Raw genomic sequence first — 20510 nt, forward strand, 5'->3', positions numbered from 1 at the left:
ATTGTCAAGTGTGGACTCGGGGTGACAATGTGTGTTGGTGTAGGCTCACTGACTGTAACCAACATCCCACGTGGTGGGGGTGTGGGTGACAGCAGACGAGGTATATGAGAAATCTTTATATTCTTCCCCATTTTGCCGTGAACCTAAAACTGCTCCAAAAAAATAAGCAGTTGTGGCAGGTAGCAGGGAGGCCTATTTTAAAGTATAATAAATAGTGAAGAAAATAGTCATGATCGATTGAGGAAACATGACACTGCTGGGTGGACGATGAAACGAGGCCTTTTCAACGTCTGCGTAGGGAGTCACAGTGCGCTGATGGCTTCCCACAGGGTCCTGAGCCTTTCGGGAGGTGACATGCAGTATTTGGTGGTTTGGGACCAAGCTGCAAAAAGAGCCATGAGTGGATTAATTCTGGCTGGTGACAGGGACATGGCGTGCAGAATGCCGTGACCACTACATTCTTATACGCTTTCCATAACGAACAGGAAGATAACAGATCAATTCTAGACAAATCAAAGACTGAATACAAAAGATTAACTAATAGAAATAAGTTTCTTTAAAATTATTTAAATGGAACTGAGAAAATGTCAACTACAATAATCTGAACATTTTATTAATAGATGGAATAAATAAAAAACATTTAATAATTAACAAATAAAAAACATTTTAAGCACAGTTTAAGAATTCTGACGTCCAACTCTGGGACAGCTTGGTGGCTCACAAAACCTCACGCCCTGAGCATGAGCATACGGAGATCTCAGTCTGCTGGGAACCCCAGGCTGCTGGCCGAAGCCAACAGAAACCCCTTCTGTGGGACGGTCACATCACCTCCAGTCCCACGGAACGTCTGCACACAGCAGCTATGGAGGGATGGGCACAGCCAGACCTGACCGAGAGCAGGCCGAGCAGGAGGCCAGCATGGCCCCGAGAGTGACCGATGCCACAGCAGCACCCCAAAAATGGTAAAAAAAAAAAAAAACACGAAAGGCAGACGGGACATTGAGCAAGGACTCTGAACTACAAGGAGCGGCAGAGTCTGCAGATGGACAGAGCTCCAGAATTGCAGACACAGACGAAGGTCGGGAAGGTGGGCTTAGACCAGATGGAAACCGTGACACGAGAACTGCTGCTGGGCTGAAATAACACATCTGTGAACAACTAAAGACACTCACAAAAGGGGCTTGCAGACCTGCTCCCAACACTGGCCAGAACCATGGGACCAGCGTGTTGGAAGCGAGGGCATATTTCGAGGGGGACCCAGGGCATTGTGTCATTTATTGTAAGACATTGTTTTTATTTAAACGTTCACTGTATTGTTGGATCACACCTCGTATAGTCAGTATAGAAAGACTTTTTAAGTGGAAAACACAGGAGAAAGGGGAAGACACCTAAAGGACAAGTGAGCAGACAGCACTTGAGTCTCTGAAGAGAAGTGAGAAAATCGGCAGAGGCCATATTTGAGGAGCTAGGAGTTCAGAGAGCAGACTGAAGAAGACCACAGGGCTTCATGCAAGAGAAATAAAAAAAAATCCACAGGCAGTTCTGTGATAGTGACACTGCAGAAATCCCAACACAAACAAAATGTGCGCAGAGCAGCAAGAGGAAAGAAAGCATCATTTCCAGAGGAAAGACCAGCAGGACCTCGCAGCAGTGCCACCGGATGGGGTGAGGGCAGTACTGTGGCTAGCAGCTCACCCGCCGGACGCCTCAGAGGGAAGTCAGCCCAGGCAGCCTGTGTCCTCTGAGAGCTGAAAGCCCAGCCAGTGGCTCCCAGCACGGGGATCAAGGTGCAGGGGTTTCTGGCTCCTTCCGCCTTTGTCCCCAGTGCTGGCCCGAAAGCTGACCCAGTCGGGATGCGGCGCTGTGCCATGGGCGCAGGTGACAAAAACTCCACGAAAAGCCTCCTTTTCTGACGAGGGGCCAGGAAGGAGGCTCCTGAGAGCTGGGAGGGGCGGGAAGCCTGTCTCCTCTCCTCGGGTGGGCTGGGTGGCCCAGCCCGGAGCTGAACTGTGGGGGCAGGGCAGGTACCAAACAGTGAGAAACAGAGGAGGGCCCAGACAGAGCGCTGGTGACAGAGGCACAAGCAGCAGGGAGGTCGGTCTGTGACCTCCGACAATGCCCATTGGTCCCCGAGCCACCGACAAACCGAGTCCATCCTGCATGAACATTCATTCCATCTGCACTGAAACCTCAAAGGCAAAGCAACAAAATTTCTCGACAACAATACAGAAAAACTGTGTGAAGCCAAAGCAAGAAATGCTTCATCCCCAAGTCCCCAAGGCACGAAGAGTACCAGTCATGAAAGAAGACACCCAGAAGCCTGGGGCACGGAATCAGGGACTTCTGCCTACCAGACACGGCTGGAAGGCAGAAGGGTGAGCCCCAGGGGGGTCACGTGCAAGACCTGTGATCAGCACGGGCCCCTACCCAGAAAGTACCGGGAAACCCTCAAGTCAGAATGGCCCGAGGGCCCCACCGCTGCCCCCACGACAGGCACACGCGGGAGACGCGGCTCCGCCCACGCTCACGACTCTAACTTCACTCAGCGCCATGCTCCACACCGCTGCTCACCTGAATAGGCAAAGCCTGCCCGTGTGGAAGGGGATACAGACACACGTGACCAGGACAGTGATCCCCACATGTGCATTCACACTTGGGCCCCAGGACCGAGGACAATGATGGCGGCTCCAGCCCGGCAGCAACAGGACGTGGGCTCAGAGGAAACACAGGGTGAGTTCGGGAAGCCGCATGAGGCCGGCAGCGGCCTCCCCGCAGTAACAGGGCTCTGAGCGCAGGGCACACAACTGGGTCCTAACGTGACGGCTACACGGACTCAAGCCCTCCTGAGCAGAAGCTATTCCCAGCTTTGCAAACACGAGTGGAAAAGGGATTCAAACGTGCATGTGATGGGGACCCAGTCGGGAGCACTGTCACTTTAACCCTCCTCAGCGTCCTGGCTAGTGTCCCAGGGACCATCCCAGGCCGGCGCCTGCGGCACCTGTGCAGCAGGAGGACACTCTCGATCCCCACCCAGAGGGGCTCCTGTCCCAGCAGTGGCTGTGACCACGTGAAAAAAGTGGGTGGCATGAGGTCCAGCGTCTGGGGAGAGTCCGACGCCCGCCCACCTGTGCCCACCTGTGAGGAGGCCACCTGCCGTGCAGAAGGCGGGCTGGGGCACTTACGTCCAGCCTCATCAGCGTGAGCAGGTCCCGCTTGGCTGCTCTGAAGATGGTGTCTGTCTTCCTGCTGGCGACAGTCTCGTCCGAGTCGCTCTCCAGGTAGTGGAAGACCGCAGAGGGCGTCTCTGCAACCACCACGCTCTTCTTGGACTTGAGAGCAGGTAGCGTGATTGATCAGAAGGGAAGTGGCAGGGAAAGGATGTGGGGCCAGGGGAGGGAAAGTGGAAGGCAGGGGTGAGAGGGCACTGCCTACCTTGCTGGCCACGGCACTCCCAGGGCGCTCGTCTCCCTGCAGGAGGACCCTGGCGCGGTCACAGGCCATGCTGAGGTCTGAGGTGGCACCTGCTGTGCTCCCTACAAACGGAGGGGAGACTGAGGGCATGACGCTGGCAGTGGGCGGCTGAGCACTGAGACCTGAGCAGCGTGGCCGCTGTGCATGAGGCTCGGGGCCCTGGCGTGAAGCCACTGCACTGTCCCATCTTTTAAACACCTTAGGTGCCTGCATTAGCGAGCCTCTGGACCAGACGCGACACATCCTGCAGGACTCCCACCTCGCGGGGCTGTGCATGTGTCCCAGGCCACTACGCGAGCACTGTGCCAGCCGCGCCCCACCACCTATCTCCCAGGCTTGTCCCACAATGTGCATTAGCAGGACAGTGGCTGGAGTTGCCCCGCGAAGCCAGGACAGGCTCCCCAAGGAAGCTCCAGGCCCAGCCGCGGGCCATCGGGATGCATGGCTGCGCCACATGACCCAGGCACTTGAGTCCTCAGCCTGAAGTGGTGGGAACAGTGCTACCGGGGATGGGGGACAGTATACAGACCGCACTCCATCCCTTAAGAGACAGACGAGCCACCTGTAACCCACATCAGCCAAGGGCCTCACAGAAACCTGGGGTCCGAACGACAGAGAAACTGCAAATGATGGTTGGCCACTGCACTGTTTTAGACGAACAGGTGGCAAGGAGCGAGCTGGTGGGGGGAAGCCCTATGCCTGGTGGCCCTGGTGACCGGGTCTGCTGTTGGGAGAGACCTGCCTTCACACCATCCTCCACATGGCAAAAGAATGCAGTTTGTGCTTAGGCGAGAAAACAAAAGACTGGACTTACCAGGAACTACAAAGACCCATCACCACTCATCTTGTAAAGGTTGCATTTCATAGGAAAGTTAAGTCTGTGAAGCTATTACCATGTTAGTAAGACTTAAAAATGTTTAAATAACACAACAGTTAATAACTACTTTTCTCCATTCAGAGACACTGTATATAGTATTTGTTATGACATTATGTTATTACATGATATTTACTGTGTAAATATCACATATCTTATTATATCATGTTATCGTTTAGTGGTAGCAGTAAGCCCAGGTATTATGATCCCCTTGTCTATTTTAAACATAAACCTGACCATACTCCTTGTGTAAATACAGGCACACATTAAAGGTCGAACATTTCTACAGGACACGGGTTATAATCAGAGACTGTAAAACTGACGTTTGCCAGGAACGTGTCCTGTAAGAGTGTTACCTACATGGGCCAAAGGGAAGCGTGCTTCCACATGAAAGTCAGCTGGGTTTGGTCGTGGGCTGGATAATTCATACTCAGCTCTATTCCATGGCGATTACTGCTGCTCTCAGGTCTCTGTCATTTAGGCTTCTTTCAATGAAAAATTCACTAAAAATGTTTTTCTAAATATGACAAGTCAACTGGATAGCCATATGGGACAAAATGTGCCTTGATCTCTACTCACTTCATACAAAAGAACCAATCCTAAAGGAATAACTATGAAAAGTAAAATGTGAAATCTTACAGGCAGATTATTCCTAAACAGACACGAAATGTATTAATCACAAAAGGAAAAAAAAAAGACAAAATGTATAAATCACAAAATGATAAACTGGGCTCTATTAAATTTAAGAACTTGCATTTATCAAAAGATATGAGAGTGAAAAGTGAGCGGAGAAGATTTAACACGTACACACACAAGTCCGACAGAGGAGGCCCTTTGATCAGTAAGAAAATGAAAGACAACCTAAGAGAAAATGGGCAAACAGGGTCCCCTTATCCCCATGGAGAAAGAAGGCCCAGGCCAGTGCCGTCAGGGTGACGAGTGACAGGCGCATGGGCCATCGGGGAGGGGACTTGCTGTGTGCTGCTGCCCAGAGAGCACCAAGCGGGTTGGGAGGGAAATGCCACACGTGGCGGGGGGCCCACAGGGGACAGCGCAGAGGGATCGAGCAGTCTGATGACGCTGCTGCACAATCCCAACGGGAAGGTGCACACGCGTGACAGACTCACGAGTGTGCCACACAGCGACACGCACAGCAGGGAGGGTGGGTGTGCACAAACACAAGGCTGTGCAATGCTGGGGGGCAGCTCACTCACACAGCCCCACACCCCGCTGCTGGCACTGGGGGCCACGGTCGGTCGGGCCGAGTGCTGGCTGCTCTATCTGAGTGCTGGTCTCATAGGCGAGTTCAGTTTATAAAAATTCACCCAACTGTCCACTCAGATTTGCACGTCTGTGTGCATATTACACAACCATCAACAGTTCATGAAAATAAAAAAGAACGTGGTTGCAGTGAAGAGACAGGAAACACACCAATAGAACAGATACCAAACAAGCAGATCCAAGCAAGGAAAGGTCCAGCATGGGCAGATCCAGAGAAGGAAAGTGCACCCGTGGTCGCCAGGGGCTGGGGAGGGAGTGACGGCCAATGGGGACGGCAGTCTTACTAGGTGACGACAATCGTCTGGAATCACAAAGAGGTGATCGATGCACATACTAAAAACCACCGGACTGTACACTTTAAAACATCATGTGAATGTATCTCAGAAAAGCTGTTACTAAAAAGGATATCCATGTAGATTCAGAAACTTGGTACCGAATGAAGATGGCACAAAAAAAGAAGGGGGAGATGAAGTGGTAAATGTATGGTGAATGGTGTTGGGTAAATTAGACTCCACAGAGGAAGGATGAGCAGCCACCAGTGACAGCAGAGTGGTGGTGGCCGAGGGGCTGGGGAAAACCATCTGCATGCCAGTGGGCACAGTGCAGCACGGACACCCGGGGTGCCAGGGCCGGTGGGGAGGGGCCACAGGACACTCCGGGCAGGAGGACGCCTACCCACCACCGTGTGGGCAGAGCAGAGCAGACAGGTCCGCTGGGCCCCAGGGCTTCCCACCTGTACACACCTGGTGGGGCTGGAGGGGCCTGGCTGCTGGCCTGGGCCTTGCCGAGCTCGTCCGAGATTTCTTCGTGGACGGAGGGCAGCGGGACCGAGTGGCTCCTCTTGAGCAGAGGCCCAGGGGCCAGCGCACGGCTGCCTCCACGCTCTGCTGGGAGGGGATGGGCGTGAGGCGAGGCCTGTCCCCACAGTGGCACAAAGCGCACACCTGCCCCGCGGGCCACGCCCTCGTCACCTGTACCTGCGCCCACCTGCCCAGGTGACGGGTGAGCGAGGGCCCGCCTCCGACTCAGGCCCTGCTCTGTCCCTGAACTGACCAGCCTCATGCTGCTGGCCGAGTGCCTCAGGTGAACTGCTGCCCAGGGGCAAGCCTGGCATCCCCTTCTCAGTACCCATCCTAGTTGTGGTGGCCTGAGCACCCTTGGAGCAGCCTGGCGAGCTCGGTGCCCACCGGGGACTCAGTGAGTGAACCCACACGAGCTTGTGGGAAGAACCGAACAACACGGTTTCACGGAGCTTTATGTCCTGTAAATCTGTTACAATGGCTCCAGGCCACACGTCACCTGGAGGTGACTGCTGGCCGAGAGGCCTCAACAGACAGTTTCTTGCCCTAAATCGAGACCTCTCTTGAGAGCTCAGAGCTCAGAACCTGAATAGCTTTTCTAGGAGCCAAGTCCTTGCGGAGACGGGGACCTAGTGGGTGAGACGAGGGCCGGCAGGACAGGAGGCAGGTCCTAGCACATACCTGGGTCGCGGGAGTCCTGGGGTCGCTCCTCGGGGCCGCCGCCTGTCTGCCTCTTGGCCTTGCCAGCAGCCACGCTGGCCACAGACACGAGGGGGATGGCTTGGCTCTCCTGGGATGGGAGAAAGACATGGGCTGTCCCAGGCATCCTGGGCCGAGGCTCTGGGTGATGAGCGTGATACCCTCAAGGAAATGGCACGTTTGGGAATGGAGGGGCTGTGACCAACTAGGGCAGCAGACACTACGCGGAAGGCCAGGTGGTTTCAGGTAAGAGACCCAACTTGCTTTTGTCTCAGCAACTCCAGCCAGTCTCAACAGTGCTCAAAACTGCCAGGGGACTCGCTACTCCTCATGACGGTGAAAAACACCGTAGAGAACAAAAGGATTTGCCTAAGACATCAGCCAACGAGGACGACAAAGCCTAGATGTCAACAAGCGAGGAGCACGCTGAAGGTGAGCGCTGCCCAGAGACATCGCCCTCTTACAAGGGACCAGGTGCTCCTCAGGCTATGGGGACAGAGCAGGTCATCGCTGTCCCATCTCCTTCTCACAGGACTCTGGAATGGGAGCAAGTTTAATCCCATCTCACTGCCACTGGCTCGAAGGAGAGTCAAGGGACTCCAGGGGACAGGAAGTGACAGCCTCCAGGGGACGTGTGCCATGTGACCAAAAGAGTCGCACAAACTGCAGACTCTCTTGGACAGGAGGTGCAGGGACAGACAGGCCTCTGGAAGACGGGCAGCGAGTGTCCAGGAGGGACGGACCATGGCACCTGCAGGCAGGCCTGAGCGTCCAGCGCCCGGGCCTGCAGGACACTTACGGGGTTGAAAAGCTCGGCGGTGAGGCCCAGGTAGTGATGGAGCGCCAGAAAGGTGACCCTCTGCAGCCGGACCATGATGATCTGTGAGAGATGGAGCCCTAGTTCTGATGTCTCCACATCACCTAAGGTGTCAGCATTAGGGGCACACGCTCTGCACTGTTTCTGTAAGTTCTCTGTAAACCGAGACTTACTCCAAAGCACGAAGTTTAAATTAAAGCTATTCTTTCTGGGATGGTGGCAAACATGGAGACCACTGTGAGGTTACAACACTAACTTACTGTAAAGTACACGCTACAGAGATTGTCTAACACCCTGTCCTTCCTGCACCCGCCCAGAAGCCACACTGCCAGCTTGCCTCCCGCGGGCCTGCACAGGGACCCGCACAGGAATGCCATGGGGACACCACGCAGCTGGAACGGTGGCCTGGAGAAGCGACCCACCTGCACCACCCTCACCAGGGTTTCAGGATACTTCTCAAAGACTCCTTGGAAAGCCAGAGCTGGAAGCCGGAGCACGGTGGATGGGACAGCGGCGCGGGCGGACACGGTTTTGTACGGTGCAGTGTGGCCCTGCAACGACAGGCACGTCCGTCCGCTCCCAGCTTTCAGAGCTCTGCACCCGGCTCCCCAAGGCCTCGCCCCCCCTGCGTGAGCCTCCAGCAAGGCCGACCGCCAAGGGACCCCCAGGGCGAAGGACCAGACAGTGGCCTCCGTGGAGGTGTCTCCATGCAGTGGCCTCGCCCTCCCTGGGGCACAGCTGAGTCCTGTCACCACCCTCCTCCCACCACTGGTTTCCGGCAACCAGCCAGCTCTGTGCTGTCCTGATGGCTCTGCCTGTCATAATGTCACATACAGGGTCTCACGCAGGGCCTGGCTCTTGTCACTGTGACCGTGCACCTGAGACCCACCCCACGTACTCTCTGCTGGCTGCCGGACGCCTCGGTTTCCTCCTCTGTCCAGCAGCTGCAGGACAGCTGGCCGTTTCCGGTGTGGGGCACTTGGGAGTCAGGCTGCCATGGACACTCACACAGGGTCTGCGTGAACACTCTTCACTCCCCTTGAGGGACACCCAGCAGTGGCACTTCTGGGTCACAGTTTTTGAGGAGCCACCAAACTCTGTCCCCAGTGGCTGAACCACTTTGCATCCCACCAGCAACAATGAGCACACACACACACACCTGCGCTGTCGCCTCCCAACCGGGCAAGTCCGTGGTGCCTCAGGATGGGGCTGGCCACGAGGGGGCCGTGTGCGGGTGTGGGCGGTGGGGGCGTCACCGACCTTGGGGACCCGAAGGGCTGCAGACCCCGCTCAGTCCTTGGCTGATTCCATCGTCTGTGCCCACTGGGCTGCAGTGGACAGATGGCCTCACCCTTCGCTTCCTGAATGACTGCTCAGGGCGTCTGCCGTGTGCTCACCTGATGCCATCGTCACCTACACTGAAGCGTCTGCTCACCCCTTTTGTCTGCTGTTCGATGGGTCGCCTGTTTCCTTAACGTGGAGTATTGAGAACGCGTTGCACGCTTTGGATACAAGTCGTGTATCAGATGTGTGCTTTATAAGTACTCTCCCATTCTGTGGACTGACTTGTTAGTTTTGGTGAAGTCTAACTCACCAACCTTTCTCTTTCACGGATCATGCTGTGTGTGTCAGGTCTAAGAAATCTGGGTACACAGGCTATGACCCACCTTGAGTTACAGTGAGGTGCGGGCGAGGTGCCGAGGACACTCTCTCCTGCACTGACCTTTGCACTTGGTGGCCAGAGGACCTGTGTGTCACCACTGCACACCCTGGTCACTGGGGCCTTGTGGTACAACTTGAAGAAGGCAGTGTGAGTCCTTCCACTGTTTCTTTTTCATGCGCTTTTACCTATCCTACTTCCTTGCCTTCCATATAACTACACGATCAATTTGTCTATTTCTAGAAGAAAAGGTTGCAGCGATTTTGACTGGAATGACCTTGAATAATTCGGGCAGATCTGCCTTCCTACCTATTTTGTCATCCAGGCCAGGAGACAGCACACTCCGTTCTTCAGGCCTCTGTGATCTCCATCAGTGACGTTGGTTTTCGGCACCCAGACCCTGCATGTATTGCTAGAGTCACACCTACTATGTGGGTTCTGTGCTATAACAAATGCTACTGTTGTTTCAGCTTCCAACGGTTCGTTGCTAACATTCAGAAGTGCAACTGGGCTCATCTATTGACCCTGTAGCCTTAGTAACCTTGCTCATAAGCTCCAGTACTTCCTGCAGATTCTGCAGGGTTTTCTATGTCCTTTGCAAACAGAGACTGTCTTTTTTTTTTCTTTCCAACATGCATGACTCAGATTTCCTTCTCTCCCCTCACCGCCCTGGTGAGGCCCCCAGGTAGTGCTGGGTCAGAGTGGTGACAATGGTCAGTCTGGGCTTGTTTCTGATGTTCGAGGGAAAATGTTCAGTCTCTCCCATGAAGTAGGAGGTTAGCTGTTTTTACAGATGCCCAATTTTAATGGATTTAGGAAATTCTCTTCTTTTCCTAATTTCTGAAAGTTTTTTTTATCACGAATGGGTGCTGAATTCTGTCAAATGCTTCTGCCTCTATTGAGGTGACAATATGGTTTTTCTTTAGTCTGTTGATTTGGTGAATCATACTGACTGATTTTTAAATGAAACAATCCTACATCCCTAGAATAAACTCCACATGACCATTATGTAGTATCCTCTTCTATGTTACTGGGGGACTCAAATATCTAGTATTTTATGGGGCATTTTTGTGTTTCTGTTCATGGCAATTTTCTTTTCCTGTAACGTCTGTCTGGTTTGGGAGCCAGGTAAGGCGGGCTCACAACTGAATTGGGAGGTATGCCCTCCTTTGCACTGTCTGCAAGTTGGTATAAAATTAGCATGATTTCTTCTTCAGAAGTTGAGGATTCCACATGAAGCCACTTGTACTGTTTCACTGAAAATAAGACCTAGCTGCACCATCAGCTCTAATGTGTCTAATGCAGAAATTAATTTTTGCTCCAAAAGAGGCATTAGAGCTGATGGTCCAGGTAGGTCTTATTTTCAGAGAAACAGGTTAGCTAGAGAGCTCTTTCTGAGGATGTTAGCCACAAATCCAACAGACACAGCACTGCTCAAATAATGTCTTAAGAGGGAGCTTTCGGAGCTGATCTCGTCCCAGGACTTGGTGAATTTCAATTCCGTTGGTGACTTTTGTGGGGATAAAGGTGTTCACCTTTGTCTGCCGTCTGCAGAAACGTCTCCTATCATTTCTGACACTGGTGGTTTGTGTCTCCCCTCTCCTCACTGCTCTGCCAGAGGCTTCTCTGTTTTATTGATGTTTTCCGAGAGCCAGCTTTGGGTTTCAGTGATTTTCTCTATTATTTTTCTATTTCCAATCCCACTGATTTCTGCGTTTATCCCTCCTACCCCCTTCCTTCTGCTTTGCATTTTCACTTGCTCTTCCTAGCTTCTTCTAGGAAGAAGCTGAGCTCACTGATTTGAGGCCTTGTTTTCTATCCTAGGACAAACATGTTAGTTATCAATTTGTCTCTAGGCACTATCTACTGCGCTGCACAAATAGATGTTCTACTGTCATGTTCATTTTGCTTGAAGTGTTTTGATTTCCCTGTAACTTCTCTTTGACCAATGTTTTATTTAGAAGTGTATTTTTAAATTTGCAAACATTTAGGGGATTTTGCTGCAGTTTTGCTGCAGTTCTTTCTGTTACTGTTGCTAGTTTAATACCATCGTAATCAGAGGACATGCTTTGCATGATGTCAATTCTTTGAAATGTGTGAACGTGTGTCTCATGGCCCAGAACGCCCCACGTGCACTTGAGAAGCGTGTGCTCTGCTGTGCTGCGCAAAGTGCGCCACGCCGTTCCATCAGTGACTAACATTAGGGCGCTGGGTGGTGCTGCTCAGACAGCCTGTCTCGGCAGTGCTTTGTCTGCTTGCCCTACCGATTGCCAGGAGAACGGCTTTCCTTTGCCGTTCTCTAAGCTTCTGTTCCACTTCTGAAATCCTGTCGCTAGGTGAATACACACATAGGAGGCCGTGGTCATGGATGTCCCTCTTTACCCGGTGGCACTCCTTGGCCTGAAGTCTACTTTGTCTGCTATTAATAATAGCTCCTCCGTTTTCTTTTCAGTTCTCATGACATAGTTCTGCCCATCCTTATATTTTCAATCTGAGTCTTTCTGTTTAAAGTGAGTTTCACGGAGCCAGCACGTAGTCGGGTCTTTGTATGTTCACCCAATTGAACAATCCCCATCCTTTAATTGGTGTCTTCAATGATATTATTTGTACTGTTAGTTTTAGGTTAGTTTTCTGGAGAATGTTTGTTTTTCAGCAGGTCATCAAGTTGGTTAGGGTCCGACGACAGGTGTGCGTCAGCACCTGTGGGCAGTGGGCCCTGGTGCCCTGAGTTTCAGTGTCGCCTGTGATGCTCTGGGCTGCACAGGCCACATGGGGCCGGTCCAGTTCCCTGGTCTGTGCCACGCTGGGTCAGCCCTGAGACTTGTCGGGGTTCACAAAGACTCAGGGGTCCACACTCACTCTCCCACCCTCAGAAACACGGCTTCCTGCCCACTGGGGCTCTGCCCGAGGCAGGAGGCCGGAGAGGAGACTAGGACCCACCCTCGTGGGCATCCACACCCCACCTGCTGTTTTTCCAGAGTCCTCAGTAGCTGCTCTTCGTGTTTTGTGCAGTTTGGGTTGCGTCAGCAGGAGACAGAGACTGTGCTGCTGGCATTACCCCGACTCGGCGGAACTGGAGCGTCACTTTCCTTTTGGAAATTTCCTGCTTCCTTGAAAGCCCAGTGAGGAGCCCTCGCAGGTCCCACAGATAGTGTGGGACGAGAACTGGTTTCCTTTCAAGCGCTCAGCCATGCAAACACAAATCCAGATGAGGGGAGACGGAGTGCCCGCCCAGTCTCCTGACACCACTGTGCCCTGGGGTAGCCTGGCCAGGCCCTTCCTGCCCGCAGCGCTGCATGGCGGGTCTCAGGACGTCCTCAGTGACTGCAGGGACTCCGCTTATTTCTTCTGCTTGGAATCCTTTCTGCTTTATAAAGAGAATGATCTCCTAAGAGACCTACAACCACACCACGAGCAACAGGCACGGAACGGCCTAGAGCAGTAGTCTGCCAGGTATCCAAGGACGGAAATGACAGGCCAGCTCTGTCCCCTCCTCATTAGTGCCCCACTGCCACCACCACTCCCAGCGGCGCCCCTTCTATACTCCTCCCCTTCCCAGCACGTCTCATCTGCTCGAATCAGAGAGAAAAGCCAGAGAAGCCAGTGTGTGGCGGGGCGGGGAGGGGGGTAGAAGGGGGGGAGGTGGGGAAGAGGGGGAAGCGGGGAGAATGACACTCGGCAGCTGTTACTAAAAATGGCTCTGGGCATTTCATTTTTCAAACTGACTCATTTACTCAGAAAAACAACAACTTCAACCTCACCTGAAACGAAGGAACTCTGAAAAGCACAGGGAGAGGCTGTGCTGCTAGGGGTGTGAGGGGGTCCCCAGCATGTGTCACGACAGAAAACAGTCACAAACAACTTAAAGGTCAACCAGCAACAGACAGGTCAGCAGAGGCGCAGATGACCAACCAGGACACCTGTCCGTGTGGAGCCACCCTGCACTAATAACCCTGCACAAACCAAGCGGGCTGCAGAAGAGCTGGGGACAGCGTGACGCCATTTACAACTCAGCTGTGAAAAGTCATACCACATATTGTAGAAAGCCAGAGAAAATCTGGACCAACAGCTGCCTCTGAGGACAAGAGGGGAGAGGTGGGGTGGGGGGAGCTGCACCTGAGCTACAGCTCGATGGGGTGGCCGCTGACAGCTGGGCAATGGCCAGCCTGTCTACTGATTAGGTCGTGCTTTTCGCCATACCTGAAATATTTCATAACAAAGTCATGCAAATTCAAAGAGGCGGCCGCAGGAAGGTGGTCAGAGCCCAGCGTCCGGCTGTGAGCCTCGGGCTGTCCTGTGCCCCGTGGTGACACAGCTGACGCTGCTGGACCACGGGTAGGAAAGGTGTTGAGAGTGGAGCCTAAGAGCTTCCATCTCGAGGAGATTTTTCTTGCCTTTTTATTGTGTCTGTGTGAGAGAAGGATGTTAGCTAGACCTGTGCGGCAGTCATCCCGCAATAGACCTAAAATCATGCCACACGCCTTGAACGTACACAGTGAATTGAAGTACGTCAGTTATTTGTCAATAAAACTGAAAGATAAAAAAAGAATCAAAACTGCCTCAGTGTCAAAAGAACAGACGTTACTTCAGTAGAAAAAGTAACACTAAAGCCTATCTCCCACGAACGATGGATAATTATGTCATCTCTGCAGGGACTCCGCTTATTTCTTCTGCTTGGAATCCTTTCTGCTTAAGGATAAATGTGTCATCTCTGCTCTACCACAAAGGTGCAGACCTCCAAGGAGGAAGGCAAACGCTACAAGAGGACGAGACGTGCAACAATGTTGGGAAGCTGATGAGACGTGAGGGGCAGTGACAGCTAATGGGGCCAACAGGGCCGCGTAATGAGGTCGCCCGTTTTCCTGAGGGGTGCGAGCCGAGTGGTGAAAACCGGCCCTCTGCCAGCCCCGCCCGCTCCCTGACCCGCCGCTGGCCCTTCCCCTGCAGATGGGGAAGCAGACATGTCTGCACGCCAGGACATCAAGCACAGCCAGGGGCTGAGCTGCACATCAAGTCTAGGCTGGGCGCCTCCAGACTCCCTGTCCAACCCCACTCAGTCCCACCACGGCAGGACATGGCAGAATCCTGCATGGGACTCTGCCCTAAAGGACAGACCTATGGACGCTGATGGGGTCCCCCACCCCCGCCAGCCTTCCTGCAGGGAGCCCCAGGGGAGAAGCCCTCAGCACACATGGGGCTCACAGCCAGCTTCCAAGAAGCTCCCGTGGTTTTTCTTTCTACAATCACCCCACACACCCATGGCCCAAATGAAGGTCTAGGACCTTTACAGCAACCAGCTTATCTAAGCCTCCCTAGAGCCCCGACAGGTAACAGTCATCTACCCGTCACCGACCGGGCAAACCACAGCCGAATCCCAGGGCCACCTGTTTTTGTAAATGAAGCTTCACTGGAACTCAGCCAGGCAGCTCATTTACGCTGGGATGGGGGGTCGAGTAGCTGCGGCAGAGACCATGTGGCCCAGGGCCTACCAGGTACCACCTGGCCCTCTAGGACGCATGCTCACGCTGCTGCCCCCCTGAGCCTGGCTGGTGTCAGCCTCCTGGGAGTGCCCTTTGTGTCTGGCCTCTGCGTGCTGCGACACAACGACATGACATGTCTGCGTGACTCACCCACACTGTGCTGTGGCGGTTCCAAGCGGACCTGCCTCACAAACAGGTTGCTGGGGACAGGAAAGGCCCAGATCTGAGGCACAGAAGCCAAAACAGAAGAGAGACTCGGGCCAGAGAAGACGAGCGAGCAAAAGTCACCCTTGGCTTGCTTCATCCATAAAAAAAAGGTGGTATTTTTGAAAAAAGAGCTCTTGAAATAAAAAAACATGATGACAGAAATTAAAAACTTAATGGAAGGTTTGGAAAATAAAGTTGAAGGCTCTCCTAAGCAGTACAACAAAGACAAGGAAGGGTGGACACAGACAGACCCAGAACTGCCAGGTTTCTGACAGTCTCCTCGCTCTGAGGACCCGACAAGGACGTACCCCAGCTGTATGAGCGAGCACGCAGGAGCGGGCCACCACACAGGGCCAGGGGTGGCACTGAACGCACACGTAAGTGACCAGAGCCGACACCACTAACTAACGGGGACACGAGAAAGGACCTTTGCCACAGGCCATACACTGCTGTGCGGTGTCCCCACGGAAGTCGAGACAGCGGCTTTCACTCCCTGGCAGGAAGTCGATGCGGAGCTAAACACAAGATCATGAAACACCAGAGACGCTGGCTGCTCCGAGGAGCCCAAAGGGGCCGTGAGTGGTTTCAGGAGGGCAGTGGACTCGATGACCAAGGCTCATAAAACATAAAATACGTTCTGAGAACTGTCCATGTGATTTTGATAAGAATCACAGCTTTTAAAAATGACAAGCACAGATGTCTGGTGAGGCAGAATGACATCTTTCCAAATGGTCAATTGATTCTGACAACTCCTGTCTCTCAAATGTCACCCCCTTTTCCCTAGCGTTCGGGACCTGAGGAAGAGGTGACACAGCAGGCGACCGACACAGCTCACGGTGCCGATGGCTTTCAACCCAAAGTGACGCAAGAGCAGGACTGGCCTCCAGCAGCCTGTGCCAAAGCTGCTTCTGCTTAAACCTGGCCTCCGAGGGAGGGGTGCAGAGCCCTGTCATTCCCTAATTCACCTGCATGGAGCTGGCGGCCCTCACAGACCCGAGTGCACGTCCCAGTCCCCTGTCCCAGCACAAGGCTGCAGGTAAGAGTGCCCCCCGGCTGTGTGCCTGCCTTCCAAGGGGGTCGGCCCTGCTCAGAGGAGGTGGTGTCCCTCTCAGCCCCGGACAAGCGTCTCGTGAAGTCACTGCCAGTCCTGGGAGCAGAGCACGACCCTGGAGCCCGTCCATGCCTCCACCCCAGGCCTCACATCAGCTCAGAGCACATCTCTGCCCGTCTGACAGTGGCAAGGTGAACACACTGGACACCCCCAAAGTTTCTGTTTAGAGCTTGTCACCTGCTTGCTGTGTGCAAGAACTTAGGGCTGGGCTGGAGGACACACACCAAGGGTCCCTCCGCTGTGAGGGCCAGACAAGTGCCTGGACCCCTGGACCTGAGTGCAGGCATCCTGGCCATGGCTTAACTGCTCTGGAGACGCCCCTGGGCAACGTGTGGAGACACTGAGCTACCAGCTGCCCAATATACAGCCAGAAACAAAGGAAGAGCTAGAAGTTCAGGGCCAGGTGACAATCAAACACACCCGCTCAGTCACACAGCTTCGTGCCCTTATCAACTCAGCTAACGGGCACGTAGGATCTGTCTTACTGCATGTGGGTCTGATTGTGAACAAAAAGACCACTAAACCAGCATTAACTCTAGTCACTGGGGAGGCGCGAGGCATCCGCAGCGGAGAGTACACACTGACTTCACCGTCTGCCCACCTTGAGTTTGTCTGCAAACTACCATAACAAGAAGTTGAAAAATCGTGCGATAACATGAGCGGCTGTCTTTTAACTGATCAGACCAGTGAAGATCAAACATGAGATGGCTCACCAGCTGTGGTGTTCTCACTGTGGCCGGCGGGTCGGCCTCTGGGGGATGTGTCCCCCCGCGTCCACAAGTCTCCCCTGCAGAGCCCACTGCACACCTGGGCTGCCTGCCCTACAGAGGGAACTTCAGATACAGGAAGTGATGGCCATGCAAGACCACACGCCCAGAGAGCTACATGTCAGTGCACAAGATCAGGGAGGGTCCCTCAGGGAGGGGCCTCGGGCTGGAAGGAGGGAGGAGACTTGTCACTGCACCACGCTCTGTGCCCTTGAATGTTGGACCATGTCCAGAAAGCAATCATTTCAGAGACAGCCAAAACCTGCACGCAAAGGCCCAGCTCTACAGGAGCACACAGCATGGGCCCCGCCCCCCGACCAGCCCCCCACCAGCCCCACAGGGCACTGGCCTTGGTGCTGAAGGACCTGCAGGCCAGGCCAGAGTGGGCGGGCGCAGCGCCAGGCACTCACGGTGATGACGTCCAGAATGCTGAGCAGGCTGTGGACGCTGTCTCCGGCCAGAACCTCCTTGACCACCACCTCGGTGCCGTCCTGTGCTTGGGAAGCAGAGCAGAGTCGTCTGCTGGTGGGAGGCCCGACCCAGGCTAGCTGGGCAAGCCCAACCTCCAGCACCACTGCCAGGAGTGGGACTCGGGCCTGAGGAGCTCGAAAGCACAGGGCAGATAGTGAACAGGAGGGACGAAGAAAGCAGGCAGCCTGGCAGACGCTCAGCCCAGTGTGTCCTCTCTGGGAGGCTTAGGCTGCACGCCCAGACCTCAGGTGCCGGCCCAACTAAAGCGCTAGTCATCGTCAGCACAGATAATAGCACTCCGTGTAGGTCCCCCCTGCATTAAAAGAGAAAGGAAACCCTGCAATGCTGGGGGTTTAACACAGGATTTAACGCATCGTTCAGTGACACGTCCTGATCACGCGTCATCAGGCAATTTCGCCGTCGTGCGAGTATCACTGAGGCACCTACACACTCCCAGATGGCAGAGCCCACCTGGGCTGTACGGGAGAGCCCCGCCCACATCTGGGCTACCAGCCTGCACAGCTCATTACTGACCGACTATTGTGGGCAACTGGAGCACAATGGTAAATGTCTGTGTATCGAAACACAGAAAAGTACAATGAAAACACAGTAGAAGAGAAAACGGCACAGCTTTTCAGGGCACCTACTGTGAGACAGCCTCCAGGACTGGCAGCTGCTCTGGGTGAGTGAGTGGTGGATGAGTGAGCAGGAGTGGATGTGACGGCCAGGACACGACTGTGCACGACTGTACCCTTCACACACTGGACACCTAGGACCGCTAATCCATAAACATGACTTTGTCTACAATAACAAATTCACCTTAGCTCACGGTAATTTTACTGCTGCATAAATGATTTCATTTTACAAAGCAGAAAAGTTACAGTCAGTAACGCGTTTCGCTGTGACGTTACGACAGCTGCGATGTCACTGTGCGGCAGGAATTTTCAGCTCCATTATAACCCTATGGGACGACCACCGCATACATGGCCCACTGTTGATTACAACATCGTCATTTGGGGCATGACTGTATCGGACCCAGGAAAACCCTTTGAACCTGTCCAAACCTGGCCCTAGTCACTCAGGAGCCCTTCCACGGGCCCAAAGGCTCTGAGGCTTTCAGGAGGTGTGCCCGCTGCACTGCCACAGCCCTCCATGCTGACAGCCCGGCTGGAGAAGCCTGGACAAAGCCCATTTCCTGTCCAGTTGCCCCTTTAAGTCCAGCCGTAGACAAAGCTACACGCTGAGAATTCTACACAGACAACACATGGTTTAGAAGCCATGAGGACAGGGCCCAGCCCCAGGGCTCCACAGCTGGGAACTCCATCAGGCTGGGGACAACCTCGTCAGTCGGGGTTCAGTAAGTGTCTGCTTTAAACAGCAATGAGCGGTGGCGAGCCCAGGTCACACGCCACAGGATAAATCAACCTGTATGCCTTCCTGGAAAGCAGCGGGACCTTGAAGGTTTGGCCTGGAGGTCACCCCTGGCAACTGTGATTAAAGGGTACAATCTGACAGAGGCAGGAAGCAAGTACTTAGCTTCCAAATCAATCAGTACCTTTCTCATTGTCTTAGAGTGAAAATGATTTATAACCTGAAACCTGAAAAGAAGGCAAGGGTGCAACTGATCGTGGCAGATCGAGAGCCAACCCCTGGGGGGCTCCTGAGGAAGTGGGAGAGGTATTTCAAAGTGCCTGGGATGTATCATGGGACATGCAGAACTAAAACCACCAAATGCCCCGAACCCACTAAACAGAAGGCACACACGTGTGTGAGGAAGACAACCACCAACATCCAAAGAGCACCTGTGTTCCCGTGTTGGGGTCAAAGTGTGCCTTTTTCCCCAAAGAACTAAAATTTAAATTTTTGCCCTAACTTTTCAGTGAAAAACTTCAAAAACTTTGAAGAGCGCAGACCTCTAGGAAATATACCCCAGACTCGCACCCTCCACCTGGCCCCGCATCTCCCACACAGGGCAGGCAGGCGCCTTACCGCGTCCTGCAGGCAGACTTCCAGGCGTCCATCCTGCACCACATAGATGCTCGTGTCTGGCTCCCCTGGCTTGAACACGTGCTCCCCTTCGAGCAGCTGCACAAACACCATGTGTCTGCAAAGTTCCAGGAACAGTGGCTTCTCAAAGTGGCCCAGGACCCTGCAAGAACCAGTGTGCTCGGGAGACGCCCTCCAGGTAGGAGGGAAGGTGGCCAGCCTTTGGAGGAGGCTGACGGGGGCAGAGGCCAACATCACCGCTGGCCAGACCCACAGGGCCTGGCCTGGGATCACTGTCGGGACAGAGGCTTAAGCTATGGGAACTCCCATAAGCTGTTTTCCCACCAGATCAGAGAACTCTGAGGTGGACACTATGAACCTGAACCAGATGCGTAGCCAAGGCCAGGCAGAGGGGCACCCTCCCGGGACGAAGAAACAATAAGAGAAGGAAGGTTTCTGGGGAGATACGGAAGGGACCCAGACTTGTGACCTTCGATCCAGCCCCACACTTTCCACACTCGCTCCGTTTCCTCCTGCACATGAAAACACTGACAGCCGTGAAGCACCAGCGGAGAGGCCCCGCTCACTGCGGCAGGAGGGCGAGCACGGCCTCCTGGACCCAGAGCCTTACCGCACATTTTTCAGCATGTACAAAACTTCTGAGGGCAGGTGAGAATTCTTCACGTCAAACTCCGTGAGGTCAGCCTCCAGCAGAGAGGGCGGGGGCTCCTTTGGCTGCAGGGTGGGGTATTCCTTCTTGAAATGCAGGATTCTACAAGCAATAGATTCACGGCAGCTAGAATAAGTGCTGCGAGCCCTGAGGCAGGATGGGGGGCACGCAGCAGTGAGGTCAGGAGGCTCGCCAGTGCCACCAGGGAGGGCAGCT

The 20510-nt window shown here is 53.9% G+C and overlaps 1 protein-coding gene across 1 annotated transcript in view; it reads right to left on the reverse strand.

Moving 5' to 3' along the window:
• PNPLA7 (patatin like domain 7, lysophospholipase) overlaps nt 1-20510 on the reverse strand; it is a 67843-nt gene that overhangs the window by 42220 nt on the left and 5113 nt on the right. The window contains 9 exon segments of the mRNA XM_081065212.1: nt 3183-3329; nt 3433-3533; nt 6370-6513; nt 7108-7216; nt 7925-8005; nt 8365-8493; nt 17578-17658; nt 19628-19787; nt 20256-20396. Coding sequence (XP_080921338.1) covers nt 3183-3329; nt 3433-3533; nt 6370-6513; nt 7108-7216; nt 7925-8005; nt 8365-8493; nt 17578-17658; nt 19628-19787; nt 20256-20396 — 1093 coding nt within the window.

Source organism: Rhinolophus hipposideros (genome assembly GCF_964194185.1).
Source record: "Rhinolophus hipposideros genome assembly, chromosome: 11".
NCBI classification, from domain to species: Eukaryota; Metazoa; Chordata; class Mammalia; order Chiroptera; family Rhinolophidae; genus Rhinolophus; species Rhinolophus hipposideros.